Below are 16,534 nucleotides of genomic sequence, written 5' to 3'. Positions count from 1 at the left end.
AGTGACAGAATGACGTGGGGATGCCCAGGTCTTCCGGGGCACGTGGCGCTGGAGCAGGACTTGGGGAGCTGAGCGGCAGCCCCGGGTTCCGGAAGGGGCCTTCTTGTCCCCGCTCACAGCGCAGGTCCCGCCGCCGTGGTGTGGGTCCCACCTGCATCTGCCCGGCTCCCGCCTGGGGCCACGGATGCTTGCAAAGGGAGGCGGGTGAGAAAGAACACGAGGCCAGTGCTAACTGCGTCCCAGTTTCTGTTTGTTTATTTTTTTGTTTTTTTTTTCTTTCTTTTTTTTTTTAAGTATGGAAGCTCAAGTATAAGATGTAGATTTTTTTTAAGCTTTACAAAAAAACAAAATAAAACAAAAAACTCCTTTTGCATTCCGTAAAAATTGAAAGAAAGCACCTGGCCAGAAGAGCGGACAGTCAGCAGGCCCCACCCCCGCACCCCCACCACGTGGTCTCCGTGGGACAGGGTTCAAGTCCGTGCAGGACAAAGCGGAGGGCCACCCCCTTTCTCCCGGAGCTGTCCCCTGTCCCCCAGCCCCAACCCCAAGCTACTCCCAAACACACGTGGAATCAGATTTCCAGTTTTTCTTCTCTCTTTCACACACCACAGTTAGTTCATAAAATTTTTTTGTTTTACATTTTTTACACCAATGTAACAAAAAGGTGGGAAGGAAGGGGAGGTGGACAGTATTTTATGCCTATAAATGGGTGGGGGGCAGGTGGGGGGGCTGGGGCGAACAAAAACACACGGTCTCTGCAGAAACACGGAGAGTTCTGACAGCAAAACGTGGTGGGAAGGAGGCCTCAGAGACGGAGGGTGTTGACTGGGCTTTATTCTCGGGGGGAGACGGCGCCGTGCGGTCGGTGAAGCCGGTGTTACATGACCTGGTGGGGAGGCGCGGGGCGAGGAAGGGAGCAGAAGACGAGTTCTCTAAGAAAGGAAACTAACGAGCGTGTGGCGCGTCCTGGTAGCCCGGAGCCGAGCTCTAACACTGCTGCTTTCTCTTCAAGGCCTCCACCAGGTCGTTCTTAAGAGCTTCTTGCTTTGATTTGTCTGCGAAAGTCTGCACAGACCTGCCAGGGAGGAAAGGAGTCCATCAGGTCGTGTACTGGGCAGGGGCGGCAGCGACGGCCAGGGCGCTGCAGTGCTGGGGCCGGGCTGGGCCCCACGGTGGGTGGTGCCGGAGAGGGGCTGAGGGCCACAGTGCCCCAGACACGCACCACCCCCCACCGGCCCCTCACCAGGCCCCGCAGGGGAGGTGCACAGCCCACCTGGACGGCTGCTCACCTCTGCAACAGGCTGGGGCGGGGGGCGCCCACTGGAGCCACCAGCACCCTATTCACTTCTCTGGGTGCAGGTCCCAAAGTCAGCCTGAAGCAGAAGGTGGCTCCTGGGCTTCCCCCTCATCACATCCCTGCCTGGTAGAGGCAGCCCTCTGCTCACCACCCCCACGTGCAGGGGGGCAGAGGTTCACCCACTGAACATTTGAGACCTTCTGGACAGCTGAGCAGACTGGGTTCACGTCCAGGGGGGCTCCTGTAGGGCAGGCACCATCAACTTGAACTCGGCCAAGAAACTCCCCTGGCCTGGATTTCCAGAGGCAGTATGGGACTGAGCTAAGGGGCCCTGGGTCACCGCCACCAAATCCAGGATTCGTGGGGACAGGCTGACGTGCGTGCACTCGACGTGGCTGCTCACACTCTTCCGCAAAGCGAGCAGCCGCCCAGCTCCGCGGGGCCGGACAGTCCGCGCAGCGCTTCCCACACAGCCTCCTTTTCCTCTTACGGCGTCCTGGGTGGGGGGGTCTTCCTGGTGTCCCCAGTTCACAGATGAGGACACGAAGGCTTCGGGAAACGCCCCCTGATGACGCCCTGAATGGTCACTCTGTCCAAATGACCCTTCATGTCGACAAACCAAGCACTGACTCGACTACTCATGAACTTTCCAACAGTTCCGCAGCAGCAGACAAGAGGGGTCTGGCGGGAAAAGTGCGGACATCAGGCCCCTCAGGAATCCCAGGCTCCGTGTGCGCTGGCCATGAGGAGGGGTGGGAAGGAGGGGCCAAAAAACAATCCTCAACGTCCCCGAATGGGTCAAGTAGTGCCGAGGAGAGGATCATCCCCAGCTCAGTCCTGGCTACTCCCTCCCGGACACGCACCGGAAGTGGCCTCCCCACGCTCCCAGGGGGCATAGGCAAGACCATCCCCGCGCCGCTAGAAACTCTCACGAGTGCTGTCATTTTTTAACATTTCTGAACACCTGTCCTGGTGGCCCCTGGCTCTACGGTGGCAAAGGAAGGGTCGGCACCAGCCCTGGCAGTCCACTTCGTGCTTCAGGAAAAGCCCCCCGCGGGAGGCCGTGGCAACTCGCTCAGCATCCTGGCTGGCGCAGGTGCTGCCTCTTCTGGAGGGAGAAGCCAAGCAGAGCTGTGCCCAGCCCTCAACCCCCACCAGGGAGAAAGTTCCAGAGTTAGAACCAGAGTGAGAATCAGGTAAGAGACGGGAGACCGGGCTTAGAATGGCTTGGAGGTGTAAGGACCGAGAACTCATTTAGGGGACAGAGCTTGGAAAGGTCACTGCTAAGCCACATCAAACCAGTGTGGGAAGTACACGTCCCGGACCCCTGGAGTGCCAGCTGCCCACTACTGCAGGGGCAGGTTTATGCCAGAAAGCCTCCAGTGGTGGCCACGGGACTGACCAAGGGCAGGGATCTAGAAGACTTTAGAAGCACCTCCCCGCCAACGCGGCAGGGCTGGGAAGAAAACTGCACTACCGTGGCGTGCCTCAAAAGGGAGGTTTTCTCTTGCTGTGACAGGAATGTCATGGTCCCGGTGTGAGGCCAGACGGACATGCGGAAGTCCCACGAATGCAGAGTAGCCTTGCCGCCCGGTTCCATAAATGGTGCTACCCCACCCCCTGACCCACTGGAAATCCTGCTGAGCCTCTTCTGGCTCAGGCCCCCAGGGGCCAGTCCCTGGGCAGAAATCCCCTAGCCCTGCGCTCTGCAGCCCTGCCCTACAGGCTTTCCAAGCCCCTCCTGGGACTCCGATGGCTTTCAGACACCTGTATCTGTCCAAGCTTAAGTTGTGGTTCTCGGCTGTCCTCAACAAGCAAGACTATTTCCCTTTCGTCAGTGTGAGGCGTTTATGAGGACGGCCGCAGCGTGTTAGGCACAGGTTACGCGGGTCCAAGCTCCAGCAGCAGCCGCTCTGGGGGTGGGGTGGAGGGTGGAGGGGTGCAGCAAGCCCAGCCGGGGGGTTTCAACCTCTGCTCTGTGCTCTCTCCTCAGGCTCAGGGCCATACGCCCCTTTCAAAAGTCGTGGCCGCCCACATTCCACTTCCCACCAAGAAGGCTTCTATGGCCTCTGGGACGCTGGGTGGGGAAGCCCGAGACCCTGGGCGCACAGACTGTGGGCTCGGGGAGACTGTCCTGGGGCAGTGGCCTCGCAGAAGGCTGGGCACACAGCCCTGCTCTGTGGCCAACCCAAGTGGTGTAGACAAGTAGCTTCTGCTGGAGAAGCAGGGTTAATCCCCAGACTGGGCTTCTTCCAGAGCCAGAGCCCAAACCCCCTCTCTGCCCCAAACCCAGCCCTGCCTAGAGTGCAAGACACACACAGCACACACGTGGCGCGGGTCTGTGTTACATGGGGCCGCATCGGCACATTAACGTGGCTGCCCACGGCCGGGAGCCAACACACAGGGTGTTAGTGGTGGTTTAAGGGACCGCGTGGCCACAGCTGGTCCGGGGGCGGCGGCGGGCTAGTGAGTCCTGTTTAGTGGGGCAGGTGCTCACGCCTCTCAGGCAGGGTACCTGTGACGGCTTAGTTATCAGGCTGGATGTGGATCTGGCGCTGGGTCAGCACTTGGGAAAGCTCCCTCTGCAGCTGCTGAAACTTGGGGTGGTCGGGGATTACGTCAACAGATCTACAGAGAGTGGTCAGAGGTGAGTGCGGTGGGGTGGCGGGACACACCGAGGAGCAGGTGGCTGCTGGAGACGCGGGGCCAGAGCGGTGTCGTCACAGCCCCCTGCGCACGGAGGGGAGCCGCAGAGCCCGATGCTGAAGGTACTCATGCCCACCCCCCACTGCGGGGAGTGGGCTCCTGGAGGATGGCGCGCTGGCCCCCACGTGACCACAGGACAGCGATGCCGCAAGAGCGGGGGAGGGAAACCTACCAGGGGCCAGACCGCATGTCCCCGCTGGCAGGTGGGAAACTGGAAAGATGCCAATGCAGAGGGGGCTCCTCGCTATTTTAAACTCTAATGAGAAGGAGACTAGAAATTTGTCTCCTGGGGGAATTTGCAAATCAAGGCAGCCCCCTGAACGGCTCCCTACCTCCGCTTTTGGCCCAAAAGGAGAGACTGACACAGGGAAACAGGCTCGGGCCGGGGCGGGGGGGGGTGCTGGATGCTGAGGGCAGCGCACCAGACCTTGGCCTCACACCGTGGTGGGGCAGACGCTATCCCATCTGACCCCTGCGGCAGGCCTGCCTCTCTGACTGCATGAGCGTCCTGGAGAGGAGACCTGTCTGAGCTCTTCGCTTTTCCACTCGGGCGAACGGCGCTCATCCCACCGCCACCAAACCTGTCTCCCCCCGCCCCTCGCCGGAAGGGGCTCTGGCCTTCTGCTCTGTCCACCCCGTGGACTCTGAAGACCCAGAAAGCCCTTCTCAGCCTTCACTTGGGCCAACGCTACAGAACCGAGGGCACAGGATGGGTGGGGAGGGGCAGCTGGGGACCAGGCTGCTCAGGGGGCTGCAATCCCTCACGCGTGGGGAGGTCCAGGCAGATGCCGCAGATGGGACTGGCCCGGCAGGGGACTGAGGGGTGACTCCAGGCACGAGGGCACCAGTGGCTGTCCAAGTGAGAGTCCCCAGAAAACAGAAACAGCAGGGTAGGAACCAGCGTCTACGTACGAGGTGTCTGACCTTTCCGAATCTGCATTAACGACCCCACGGGGTGGGGGCACCAATGAGGTGCCAGGGGCGCCAATGAGGAACCTGAGGCCCAGTGCCACGTGACTACCACATTGAACACCTGGAACTCTAATCCACCTTTTTTGGTTCCGAAGCTTATGCTTTGGGGTACGTTACCTCAGCCCATTGACGATGTCCTTTGTTTTTCCAAAGTAAATCTCATTCAGCGTACTTCTGATTTTATTTTCCATATCCTGGGAAGGGATGCCAGTCAGACAGGATGGCAAACAGCAGGCTGAGGCCCATTACCCTACCCCCCCCACCCCCACCGCCCACCCTTGCAGTCCCCACTGCGACCACAGGGGGGAGGCACAGGACCACGCCAAAGCCAGGTGAGCCAGCCCCCCAGAGGCCGAGGACCGCCCCCACCAATTTGCATGCTGAGTGCTTCCTAGGCTTCAGGCACCAGGAAGCCAATACTCAGGGGCTGGAGGCCAATGCTGACCGCGATGGGAGCCGGTCTAAACCACATCACCATGCCCCAAGTCCCCTCCCCAACCAATTTCGGGCACATTTCTGTGTGGCCCAAGCACACCACCCCTTCTTCCACAGAGCGTGGCCAAGGTAAGGCAAAGGCCACTGCAATCTGAGCCCATGGCCTTGGAGTGCAGACTTCCAGAAGCAGGAGGGGGTTCCTTGCGCGGGCAGGAGAGGGGGTGGCTAACGAGCAGAGCCCTGTTTGCGTGCCCATCAGAAGGCTCAGAGCATGAGCCCAGGGCAACAGCAAAACCCGAGAAGCACGACAAAGGTGACAGGCGCTGTGGGCTGCCACAGGGCTGGAAGCAGTCAGGCAGAAGGCCAGCAGGCCGCACCCAGGCCTCGGCGGCAGCACGGCCCACACTGCAGGAGTGACCCAAGCCCCGAGGCCCACTCACCTCTACCAGGCGTCCGATATTGGCTATGTGCGGGGAGCAGTCGCTCACGGTCTCATCTTTCTCCATCTGCCAAAGAGAAGAGCATTCCTCCACGTCAGAGGGCCGGGCACTCCCTGCAAAGGGCAGCCTCTGCCTCCAGCACCATGCGCTCTGGGGGTGTACCAAGAGCCAGCTGCTCCTGCTGCCAGCCGTAGTGCTGGCTGGGGGAGGTACAAGGCCACCTTTCCAGCTGGGCCCCAAGCACGCGGGACTGCCGCTTTAGGGCCTAAACAGCTCAGCCGGCAGAGACCCAGAGGTCCCACCCTGGCAGAGGGTCTTCTGCTGCTGCCCTGCTGGGAGCATGATGACCCTCCCAGTCCCAGGGCCGCTGCACGGAGGGCACAAGGGACCATGCTGGCAGGGGACTGGCTAGGGATGCAGGGGAGCTTTCACCACGCCTCCACTGCCCTGCGATGGCGGCTTCAAAGGGAGGGTCCAGCAGCCGGAGAGAGTGGGGGGGCGGGTTGGGGGGACTGAGGCTCAGCTAGGAGGTGCCGCAGGCAGTGAGGGCCGAACCGAGGCCAGAGTCTTCTTACTGCACAGTCTGCCGGGCTGGCTGTGGGCCCGGGAGCGGCTGGAAGAGAAGAATCTGAACCCAGATGCCTAGACTGGGACCGAGTGGGACCCAGCAAGCCGAGTCTCGGGCAGGGTTTGGTCTGACCCAATAATCGTAACTATTAAAGTTCTGGTAAAGTTTTACTGAAAGTACTAATAGGAGGCAGCAGGTGGGGCGGGGGGAGAGGGACAGGATCCCTGAACTGTGTCCTTATGCAGGAGGTGCGGGACCCCCCACCTCTCCCTCTGCATCAGCCTTATTTCCCTCACGGGACAGGTCGCTCCCTTAGGGACAGGTTCCCCTGTCGACACCTCGAGGGGCGCCCAGGAGAGCGGTGAGCACATGAATGCTCAGTTACAGAACGGAACTGTCGTTGAAATAAAACACTGACGCTGAAATAGGTCATCTCGAGACAGGACAAAGAGCTAGGAACAGTGGTGTCGGGATGGCCAGAGCTCGGAAGGGCTTCGGACACGTGGAGAGTGCATGGCCGAGCTGGGCCAGTGAACGGGCTTCAGAGGCTGGAGACCCTGGCGGCTGCTCGGGGAGTGTGGCCGAGGCTCAGAGCCTCAAGGCTTTGCTGCTGCGGCTCACCTGTCTTGACTTCTCTTCTCCATTAGGGAGAATGATCATCAGGCCAAAAATGGTAGAAAAGACCCAGTTAAGAGTAAGATGAGGCCCCAAATGGGCGAGCAGATGACAGGAGAGACCCAAGTCACTCTCACTAATGAGGTCCGCAGGGCTGGACACGTCCAATTCCACGGAGCCGTCAGCCATCCCTGAAAAAGGACCGCGCGCCCAGGAGGGGCCGAACGCCCGAGGAGGGCGGAGGCTGATCCCGCTTCCACGAAATGAGGAAGACGAGAGTCAGAACTTAACCCTGGGTCCGACGGTCTGACTCACACAAGTTCTGATGGGACTGTTCAGACTCATCTGTCAGCACATCTAAAATCGGCTATCGCTAATCTAGGAATCCACATGGGCTCATCGTGGACAAGTCCCACAAGAAGCCCCAATTTCCTATTCTGATGGGGATGCTGGGTGCAGAGAACTCCTCTAGGGGATCAGACCACTAGCAGGTTCCCACCTAGTCCCCCGTGGCCATGGCTGGGATACCAGGTCCCCAGGGCGGCCTCTTTGCTGTCCCTTTGCTGTCCTGCAGGCTTCCTTCCTGGCCCTGAGCCAGCCTGCCTGCGTGGGACCTGGAGAAGGCACAGCCGTGAGCCTTCTCAGCATCCTGGTGACTGCAGCGAGGGTCCAAGTCAGAGCCCAGGAATGTGGGCTACCATGGAGCATGGCCAAGCACAGAGTCGCCTGTTCTACTCAGTCTCTAGAAGAACTCTGTTCTCAACCCAAGGACATGGAAGCTCAAAGGGGTCATCTGCCCGGGTCACAGCACATTTGCTCTTCCTGCCTCAGCGGGCTGAGGGGAGTGTGAATCGCTCTCTTGGGCTCAGACATGACTCCCACCAAGTAAAAAATGGGAACCGAGTCCTGCGAAGACACTCATTGTTCTGAAGGGCTCGCAAGCGTGTAAACCACGTGCTGTGCGGCCACAATGTTGGGGAAAGGACTGGTGCCGGGGCCCGGTCGGGGGTGGCGTCCCACTACGATGCTGCAGCAGCGGGCTCCAGCCCTCAGGAAGTACCGGCCTGGCACAGCCACGCCTGCAGGGCCGGACTCAGTTTAGAGGCCGGGCTGGAAGAGACCCACGGGCAAAGCTTCAAAGGTCCGAACACCCTGACCTCAAGAAATGGGCAAGAATGGGCCATGTGCCCTGCCTCCGCGCCCCTGGACCAGTGATCCTGGGGAGTCTTGACCCTCAGAGACTACCTGAGTCCCTACCAAACAGCAGTGAGAGCTCCTGAACTCAGAAGCGACAGCTACTCCCCATCACTTCAGGTCTCCGAAATCCCCCACCCTGGGCCATCCCACGGGACCTGCCGGAACACATGCCCTTAGCCAAACCCTGCCGTTGAGACAGGCGCAGTGCGCACGCTGGACAAAGGCTGGCGCACGCTCGGGAGGAAGGATGGTGCTCCATCTACCCACTTTATTTATTTATTTATTTATTTATTTATTTATAAAAAAGATTCTATTTATTTATTTGACAGATAGAGATCACAAATAGGCAGAGAGGCAGGCAGAGTGGGGGGTGGGGGAAGCAGGCTCCCCGCCGAGCAGAGAACCCGATGTGGGGCCTGATCCCAGGACCCTGAGACCATGCCCCGAGCCGAAGGCAGAGGCTCAACCCACTGAGCCACCCAGGCGCCCCTTCATCTACCCACTTTTAAAAGGGATTTCTGGCCACCAGGAGTAGGAGTAGTTGGGAGTAGGTGCTTTTCCCCACTCCCGCCTTGGAAATGGTTCCTGTGCCCAGATTGAGGGCAGCTCAGAGAGCTGCTCCTCTGGGCAGGGAGAAGCCTGGGGGGTGGGACCCAGACAAATCATGTGCTCCCCCGATGAGACGTCCCGCACCTTCCCCAGCTCAGCGCGGGGGGCAGGATCTGGGCAATCTCAGGGAAGCGATGAGCCTCTGAGCTCACAGGGGCCCACTTTGTTTTTCATTCATTTTTTAAACATTTATTTGAAAAAGAGAAAGCGTGCACACACGTGAGTGGAAGGGGCAGAGGCAGAGGGAGTGAGAATCCTAAGCAGACCCTGCACTGAGTGCAGAGCCTGACATGGGGCTCAATCCCACGACCCCGAGATCACTGCCTGAACCGAGTCGGACACCTAACTGACTACGCCAACCAGGTCCCCACTGAGGGCCCCATTTTAAATGAGGATTCCACAGCCCAAAGGGAGGCCCAGGCTGCTGGCAAAGGGGCCCGGGCCATCAGGGTAGGTCAAGTCACATCAGCCATTCAACCTCTTGGCTATCGTCTCTGTGCTCCAGAATCAACCTTCCAATGAATTGACGTGGCGAAACCACTCATCGCCTGAAGGTAGAAAGGTCTGGGGTGGGTGTGGGGATGGATGGGGGAAAGGTAAGGACACCTGGTTTCCTCTGGGAGCAGATGGACTCTCTGGGAGGGAAGCAGGGGTCTCTAAACTCGAGGCAGGGGGTCTGAACCCAAGGCAAGACTTGGCAGGGACCAGGGAAGGGAAGGAAGACGTGGGCTGGGGTGCGGGCTGAGGCCTTGGCACACACTGACGTTTCCATGGCGCCCTCCCAGGCACCCCTGCTGACTCCCTCCACACCTGGTCAGGACCAGCCTGCTGGAAACGCTGACCCACCAAAAATAGGCCTATTTTTGCAATGCATATATTATTACATCCTTATAAAAGTGGCTGCCAGAGAAAAACATTTTTATGTGCTGTGGCTGCACAGATGTTCCACAAGGTGGTTCCAACCACGTCTGAAGTCAGAGCCCAGCCCGCCTGTCCCCATCAAGCACCTCCCTCTCCTTCTCTCTGTGGCCCGGAGACAGGAAGGACATGGCAAGTGTTTGGAAAGCAGGCCGTCTTCCTCAGAAGGGGGGCACGGTCCCTCCCCTGGCTCTGCAGAGCTTCCCAGCAGGCACGGCCCAGAGGGTGGGGGAAGCCAGCCCCGGCGCCATGGCTCCCACTCTGGAGCCCAAGGGCTGAGGGCCTCGGCCTGCCTAGGCCTCTGCTTTCTGCTGAAGGAGGAACTACTCGCACGACGCTGAGGACGGGGCCTGGCGGGACGGCAGCTCCATTCCTGGGGCTCCTCCTGTCCTGTCCTCTTGGTTACTGACCTGCGCTCTAGGAAGAGCTGGCCTGGGGGCCAGGACTTAGCCTGCTGTCAAGTTGAAGACAGTGGTCAGACAGCCTCTCAAGGAAGGTTCAGTTTGCCCAGTCCAGGGAAATTTTAACTGAGCCTAAAACTACATATATTCTAGAAGACGAGAAAGTCTCTGCTTGTGAGGCACGGGGAAGCAGCACAAGCAGCTCTGATTGAGCGCAGACCAGGAGTCCAAGCCGACCTTCTTCTCTGCGACTGTCTCCGAATAGGCATCATTAGCCTGACGGTGAAAATGCAGAGTTTCGGAGAAGGGAAGTGGACGGTCCAGGTCACACAGCTGGGAAGGGGCCGGCTAGCACTGAACCACGTCTCGGCAATTCTGAAACTTGTTTTCTTGCACAAGACCTCTCTGCTCACACCCATGTACATCCTTTACCGGAAAAATCAAAGACAAACCACAATCCAGGGCTTGGAAATTCCGAACAGTAACCATCCCTGCCTCAGCCCCCTGCCTCCCCCGCAGGGCCCCCCTCTTCGCATCTCCAGTGCCTTCCTCTCCGGCCTGGCTGTTCCTAGAAGGCTCTCGGCCTTCATCCCTGCGCAGGCCACCCCCTGGCACACAAGGAGCCGGCTGCAGCTGTGCCTCCCCCAGCAGGACTGCACTCCCTGGGCCTAGGCCCGGCTCCCCCACATCCGGAAGAGGGCCGTGGGCCTCCTCCCCACACCAGAACGTGCCGCCCGGGCTGGCCAAACCGAGCGCCAAGCTCGAGTCAAAGAGCATTTCCCGGCCATGACACACGGGCAGGTGGCCCTGCGGGAGTCTCTCTGTCACGGGGAGAGTACACTGGAGCAGGCAGAGAGAGCGTACAGCCGGCCAAGGACTGGCCTGATCCCTCAACTCGACAGAACATTCCACCTTCGTTTCTAAATATTTAGAATCTGAAAAAAATATCAAACGAACATCTGCAGGGCCCATCCCCAAATCGGAAGTCTCGGGTCTCCTTCCAGAGATCTACGGCCTTTGCCGCCTTCCCGCGTCTCCAGCTGTCACACAGGAGAAGTGACCTCTCAGCGCAACTTCCTTTTCAGCATGTTGGTACTTGGCCTGCAACATCTGTTACTTGCTCCACAGCCTTCCCACTGGGGCCGGCGGGGCATGGCGCCAACGGGCACCTTCCGCCCTCCTCCCGCGGAAGGACTGCAGGATTTGGCTGTGAGGCGCTCCCACAAAGACCGCTGCGCCCCCTTCCTCCCCAGCCGCCCCGGCCGCACAGATCTGCCCAAACACCTCAGTTACCTGCCTTCCAGCTGACATCCCTAAGGGAGACGTCGCTACGTAGGGGTGGAGGGAAGAAAGGGCCAAAGGGGTGGTGATGGGTGAGTGTGCTGAGGGTGCACAGGCCGGGATGCACCCGGTCGGAGCCCCCGGGGATGCCGCTGCAGCCTGGGGGTCACAACCAGAGGGGACATGTGGCTCAATTCCCAGGTCACTGTTAAATTTACGAGAATTTACTTAAAAGATTTGACAGAACACAAACAGGGGGCGCAGCAGGCAGAGGGAGAGGGAGAAACAGGCTCACTCACTGCTGGACAAGGAGCCCGATGCTGGGCTCGATCCCAGGACCCTGGGATCATGACGTAAGCTGAAGGCAGATGCTTAACTGAGCCGCCCAGGTGCCCTAAATTTACCAACAATTTAGAGAAAGCTCTCCGTGTCCGACCCTACACTCACAGCCACCTCATGAGATGGGAAAGGGCCAGGGACAAAGCCTCCGAAGCGGAAGTGGCAGAGGGACAGCTGGGGAGACTGGGGTGTGGGGAAGAGGGAAGTGGAGGGAACAGCCCAGGGGGCCTCTGCGGAGCAGTGCTCCTGACCATGGCCAGGCCGGCTCACAGGGTCGGTGCCTGCTGGCGTGGGTCCTTCCTTCCAGACACACGCGAGGCAGCTGTGTGCAGCTGTGCTGAGGCCTACCTGCCAGAGGGAGAGCCCGGGTCTGGTCGCTGCGAGCACTGCTCAATGGGACGAGCTCAAATGAGGAAGCCACCTCTGATCCCACCGCTCACACGGTGGAGGACCACCCACGCCATGCCCGCCCTACCTCAAAATGTCTCTTGCCCTGTCCCCTCCCCTCCTTGAGGCCAACACCAGCTCATGTATCGACCTCCTGGCTACAGGCTTGTCCCCTCCAGCCCTCCCGGGCCGCCTCCATCTGGCCCGAGTCACCTTGCTCCTGGAGGACTATAACAGTTCCCTCCCCCTGCCAACTTCCCCCCATGACACCCCAAAGAGCCATTTTCGGAAAACAGAAATCTAATCAGATTGTTCAACTGACTAAACATCTTTCTTTTTTAAAGATTTATTTATTTATTTGACACAGAGAGAGACAGCGAGAGAGGAACACAAGCAGAGGGAGAGGGAGAAGCAGGCTCCCCACTGAGCAGGGAGCCTGATGCAGGACTCAATCCCAGGATCCTGGGATCACGACCTGAGCTGAAGGCAGAGGCTTAACGACTGAGCCACCCAGGCGTCCCCTGACTAAACATCTTAGGAAGCCCCAGCACTACTGGTGGTGAGCGTGGTCTCATGTGGCCAACTTACCTCCAAAAGAAAAATCGACTTTACTGAAAGTGCAGTGGAGGAGGAACCCCGAGGCTGGGGTTGCTGTCCCCAGCGAGGCCGGTCCCTCCACAAGACCCCCCAACTCGGGGTATCTGTTCCCAGGGCCTGGCTGGCGACTGGAGGTGGAGAGGTGCCCGTGGGGGTGGGGCGTCCTGGCCCCACTGAGCGGACCGCCCCGCGCACTTCTGTGCAAACCTCCAGTCACCTACCAAATGCCAGGCATGGGACAAAGAGCAGAACAATGTAGTGTGGTGGGAAGAAGCCCAATTTTTTTTTCCTAGACAGACAAATCTGGGTTCAAATTGTGGCTCTGCCTCCAAGTGAATAAATCACCATGAGGAGATCACTTCAGGGCTCAAATGCTGGTCTCCTCACTGTCACAGGGGAAAGGCAATACTACTTTGCTTACGTCAAAGCACGGAGACCTCCCCCTGCCCCATGCATGTTCACACACTGCCACCGCTCTGCTCACTTGCCTGGAAGCCCTTTGTCTCCCATCCAAAGTAACCAGACATTTCCCCAAGGTGCACCTGGGACACATGGTTAATCCCACAACTCGCACTGCCCATCTGCCCCGAAGCCCTACATCATTAACCGAGACCGGCCTCCCCCGCCGCTGCCCTGCCTCTCCTCTCACAGCTACGGACCTTGGAAAGCAGCCCAGTACCAATGCACCTCAGATGAGTTACGGGACTGGTCGTCAGGATCATGAGACAAGCATGAATTTCCTCATCAAAGCCCAAGAGCACCAGGTGGTCCAAACAGGCCCACGGGGCTCGGCAGGAGGTGCTGCTCCCGGCGAGCCGGATGTGACCCTGGCCGTGGGCTGGTGGCTCTGACTGAAACTACCAGGAAGTATTTGTCCAGGTCTCCGTCAACTGATGGAACTGTAAATAGTTGGGAACACTAAGTGGGGCAGAAAGCCATCTCTGGATATGGATTTAGAATTTCCCACTGGGGCCCAGGTAGCAGGGTGTGGGGGAGGCGGGCGGTGGTAGAGCTCGTGGCCTGGGGGCTCGGCTGCCCTCCCCGGCCAGTGGTTCCTGGAAGCCAAGGGCCTGTGTCCACACAGAATGATGGGATCTGCCCCAGTGAGCACCAGCCTTGGATCCGGGAGGAGTGGGGACAGCCCTGCATGGGGGGCCAGTGACAGGGACCCCCGAGATCCCTGGTGGTTCCGGGCCACTCTGACTCAGCAGAAGCAGTGGAGGCTTCGCACAGAGAGTCCAAGGCTCCGACGGGCACCCCAGGCTCGTGGACAAAACACCTGCTCTGCGCTCGTTGAATGCATGCCACGTCCCAGGACTAGGCTACAGACCCGCAGAGTCACCAGATTCATCCTTTTCACCATCTACTCTATCAAATACAGGTGTTAAAAGTACTGAGTTTTTATCTCATTTAAACAGCTCATGGGGTGCCTAGGTGGCTCAGTGGGTTAAGCCTCTGCTTCTGCTCAGGTCATGATCTCAGGGTCCGGGGATCGAGCCCCGCATCGGGCTCTCTGCTCAGCAAGGAGCATGCTCTCTGTGCCTGCCTCTCTGCCTACTCGTGATCTCTGTCAAATAAATAACTCAAATCTTAAAAAAAGAAAAAGAGAAAAAAGGGATCTGCTCAGGGTGCCTGAGTGGCTCAGTCGGTTAGGTGTCTGCCTTCAGCTTGGGTCTTGATCCCGGGGTTCTGGGATGGAGCCCCTTGTTGGGCTTCCTGCTCAGCAGGGAGTCTGCTTCTCTCTCTGCCTCTGCCCCTCCCCCTGCTTGTGCTCTCTCTCTGTCAAATAAATAAGTATACTCTTAAAAATAAAAAGGTATCTGCTGTCCAAAGGAACCACAGTGAGGTCATACACTACTGGCCCGGGGAGCCTCCCCTGGAGGGTGCTCTCCAGGGCACGGTGCTGCGGCCACGACACCAGATGTTCCTGGGTCTGTGCCTTCTCCTCCCTTCCCACGGAGACACTACAACGTGCGGCATGAGCACCAGGCAAAGGCTACCCCTTGGGACCGGGCAGTCAGGGCTCCTACATGCAGACACGTAGGAGCATCTGAAAGGCACCTGAACCAGAAGGTAAGAGGAGTCTGCTCTGGGGGAACCAGCTCGTAGCTCACTTGAGACATACGTGGAGGGGACACCTTGGACACGGGGTAGTAAGGACACCGAAGCAGAAGACTGGTGAGAGGCACGTGGGAACGGGGACATCCCGACCCGTAAGAAATACACACATCCATTCAGATGAGCAAAACACACTCCTCACGTTTACTGGTCTCAGTCCACAGTTCCTGGCTCATGGCTCCCCAAATCTCTGGAATCTCCTGAGCTACCTTGGGACCATCTTCTGCCGGCCTCCTGGTTTCTGTTCCTGAAGTCACTCAAGAGCCACCCAGGTGCCCAGGGGATCTTGTTACTCACAATGAGCCCTTTCCCATGGGGTGCCTGGGTGGCTCAGTGGGTTAAGCCTCTGCCTTCAGCTCAGGTCACAATCCCAGGATCCTGAGATCGAGCCCTGCATCGGGCTCTCTGCTCAGCAGGGAGCCTGCTTCCCCCCTCTCTGCCTACTTGTAATTTCTGTCAAATTAAAAAAAAAAAAAAAAAATCCTCTTTCCCATAATGACTGGGCTTGTGTTAACGAGGTGATTTTGGAAAGCACCTCAAAATGGGGGCTGGAGGCCCAAGGAACTCTCAGTACCCCCAATTTCCAGGCAGGGGAGAAGAGGGCTTCAAAGAACATTTCCCAGTGCCACCATGCTGAGCCCCAAGCTCCACTCCGAGAGGACAGAAACTCCTTTAAGACCTCACCCGATGCATCCCCTCAAAGGCGGCTGATTTGTCTCCTCTGCTCCCTCTGTCAGGCCGCACCCATCTAACGAGTCCACGGGGTTCCCGAGTCGCTGTGGGCCACTCCAACAAAGTAATCGAACTCTGTCGGGGGGCATCTGTCGGGGGGCAGTCTTGTGGGGCTGAGCCCTTCCCCTGTGGGATCTGATGCCCACTTCAGGCGGACAGTGTTGGAGGAAGCCGAACTGCAGGCCACCCCGCCAGTGCACAGAGAACTGTGGGGGTGGGGACCCACGCTCCGCCCGCGGTGGGATGGGGTGCGGAGCCTGAAAGAGGTGTGTTGGTTGTCAATGTGCACAGAGATTACCTAGAAAATGTAACATTTAGATCCCAGGCTGGGGGGTCAGGGTAGGGCCCAAGATGCCTGCGTGTCCAACGAGCTATCTGGTGCTGCTGACGCTGGTCTGGGACCGGGCTGCAGGCGGACAGGCAGGCATCCTCAGGCTGCCAGGGAAGAAGGCTGGCAGACTCGGCTTGCCTGTCGGCAACTGGCACGCAGGGGGCGGGGGAGGGGGGTGGCCTGCGACTAAGGTAGCATCTTCTTGCGGGGAAGGAGCTCGAGGGGCCTGACAGCAACCTGCTCTCACCGACACACAAGTGCTCTGGGCAGTGTCGCTGGCCAGGCCGGGAGTGCAGCAGGTGGGGGCTGGCGCTCGGCTCTGCCGGGCGGGAGGCCAAGGTGCCCCCCAAGGCTTGCTGCGTCCCAGCCGCGACAGGGCACCTGTGGGAAGGCCTGCAGACCCGCTTACGTGGGTCCTCAGCTCGGACTTCAGCCCTTTGGCTCCTTTCTGGAGACACTGGCTACGATGCCCCTGCAGCCTGCCGCCCACCCCCACTGGCGAGAGAATGCCAGTCAGTTTTCTGTACAAAGCACCCCCACGGGTGCCCGGCGCCCGCTGCCGGCCCACAGCGTCCCCCTGCTGGCGAGAAG

At 59.1% G+C, this 16,534-nt stretch overlaps 1 protein-coding gene across 3 annotated transcripts in view; it reads right to left on the bottom strand.

The window, feature by feature from the left end:
• Window positions 1-816: 816 nt before the first annotated feature.
• The window catches only part of CAPZB (capping actin protein of muscle Z-line subunit beta), a 125,540-nt gene continuing 109,822 nt past the window's right edge, over window positions 817-16,534 (bottom strand). For 2 of the 3 annotated variants that reach the window (XM_032361764.1, XM_032361762.1), the window contains exons 7-10: window positions 5,851-5,916; window positions 5,093-5,169; window positions 3,813-3,925; window positions 817-1,075 (exon numbers count right to left, since the gene is read on the bottom strand). In XM_032361764.1, the coding sequence (XP_032217655.1) occupies window positions 3,823-3,925; window positions 5,093-5,169; window positions 5,851-5,916 (246 nt within the window). In that variant the 3' untranslated portion in view covers window positions 817-1,075; window positions 3,813-3,822. The remainder of the gene's footprint in view (window positions 1,076-3,812; window positions 3,926-5,092; window positions 5,170-5,850; window positions 5,917-16,534) is intronic. The other variant, XM_032361763.1, reaches the window with a different exon arrangement.

The sequence above is a fragment of the Mustela erminea genome, chromosome 10 (genome assembly GCF_009829155.1).
Source record: "Mustela erminea isolate mMusErm1 chromosome 10, mMusErm1.Pri, whole genome shotgun sequence".
Taxonomy (NCBI): Eukaryota; Metazoa; Chordata; class Mammalia; order Carnivora; family Mustelidae; genus Mustela; species Mustela erminea.
This window is presented reverse-complemented; position numbering and strand designations above follow the sequence as displayed.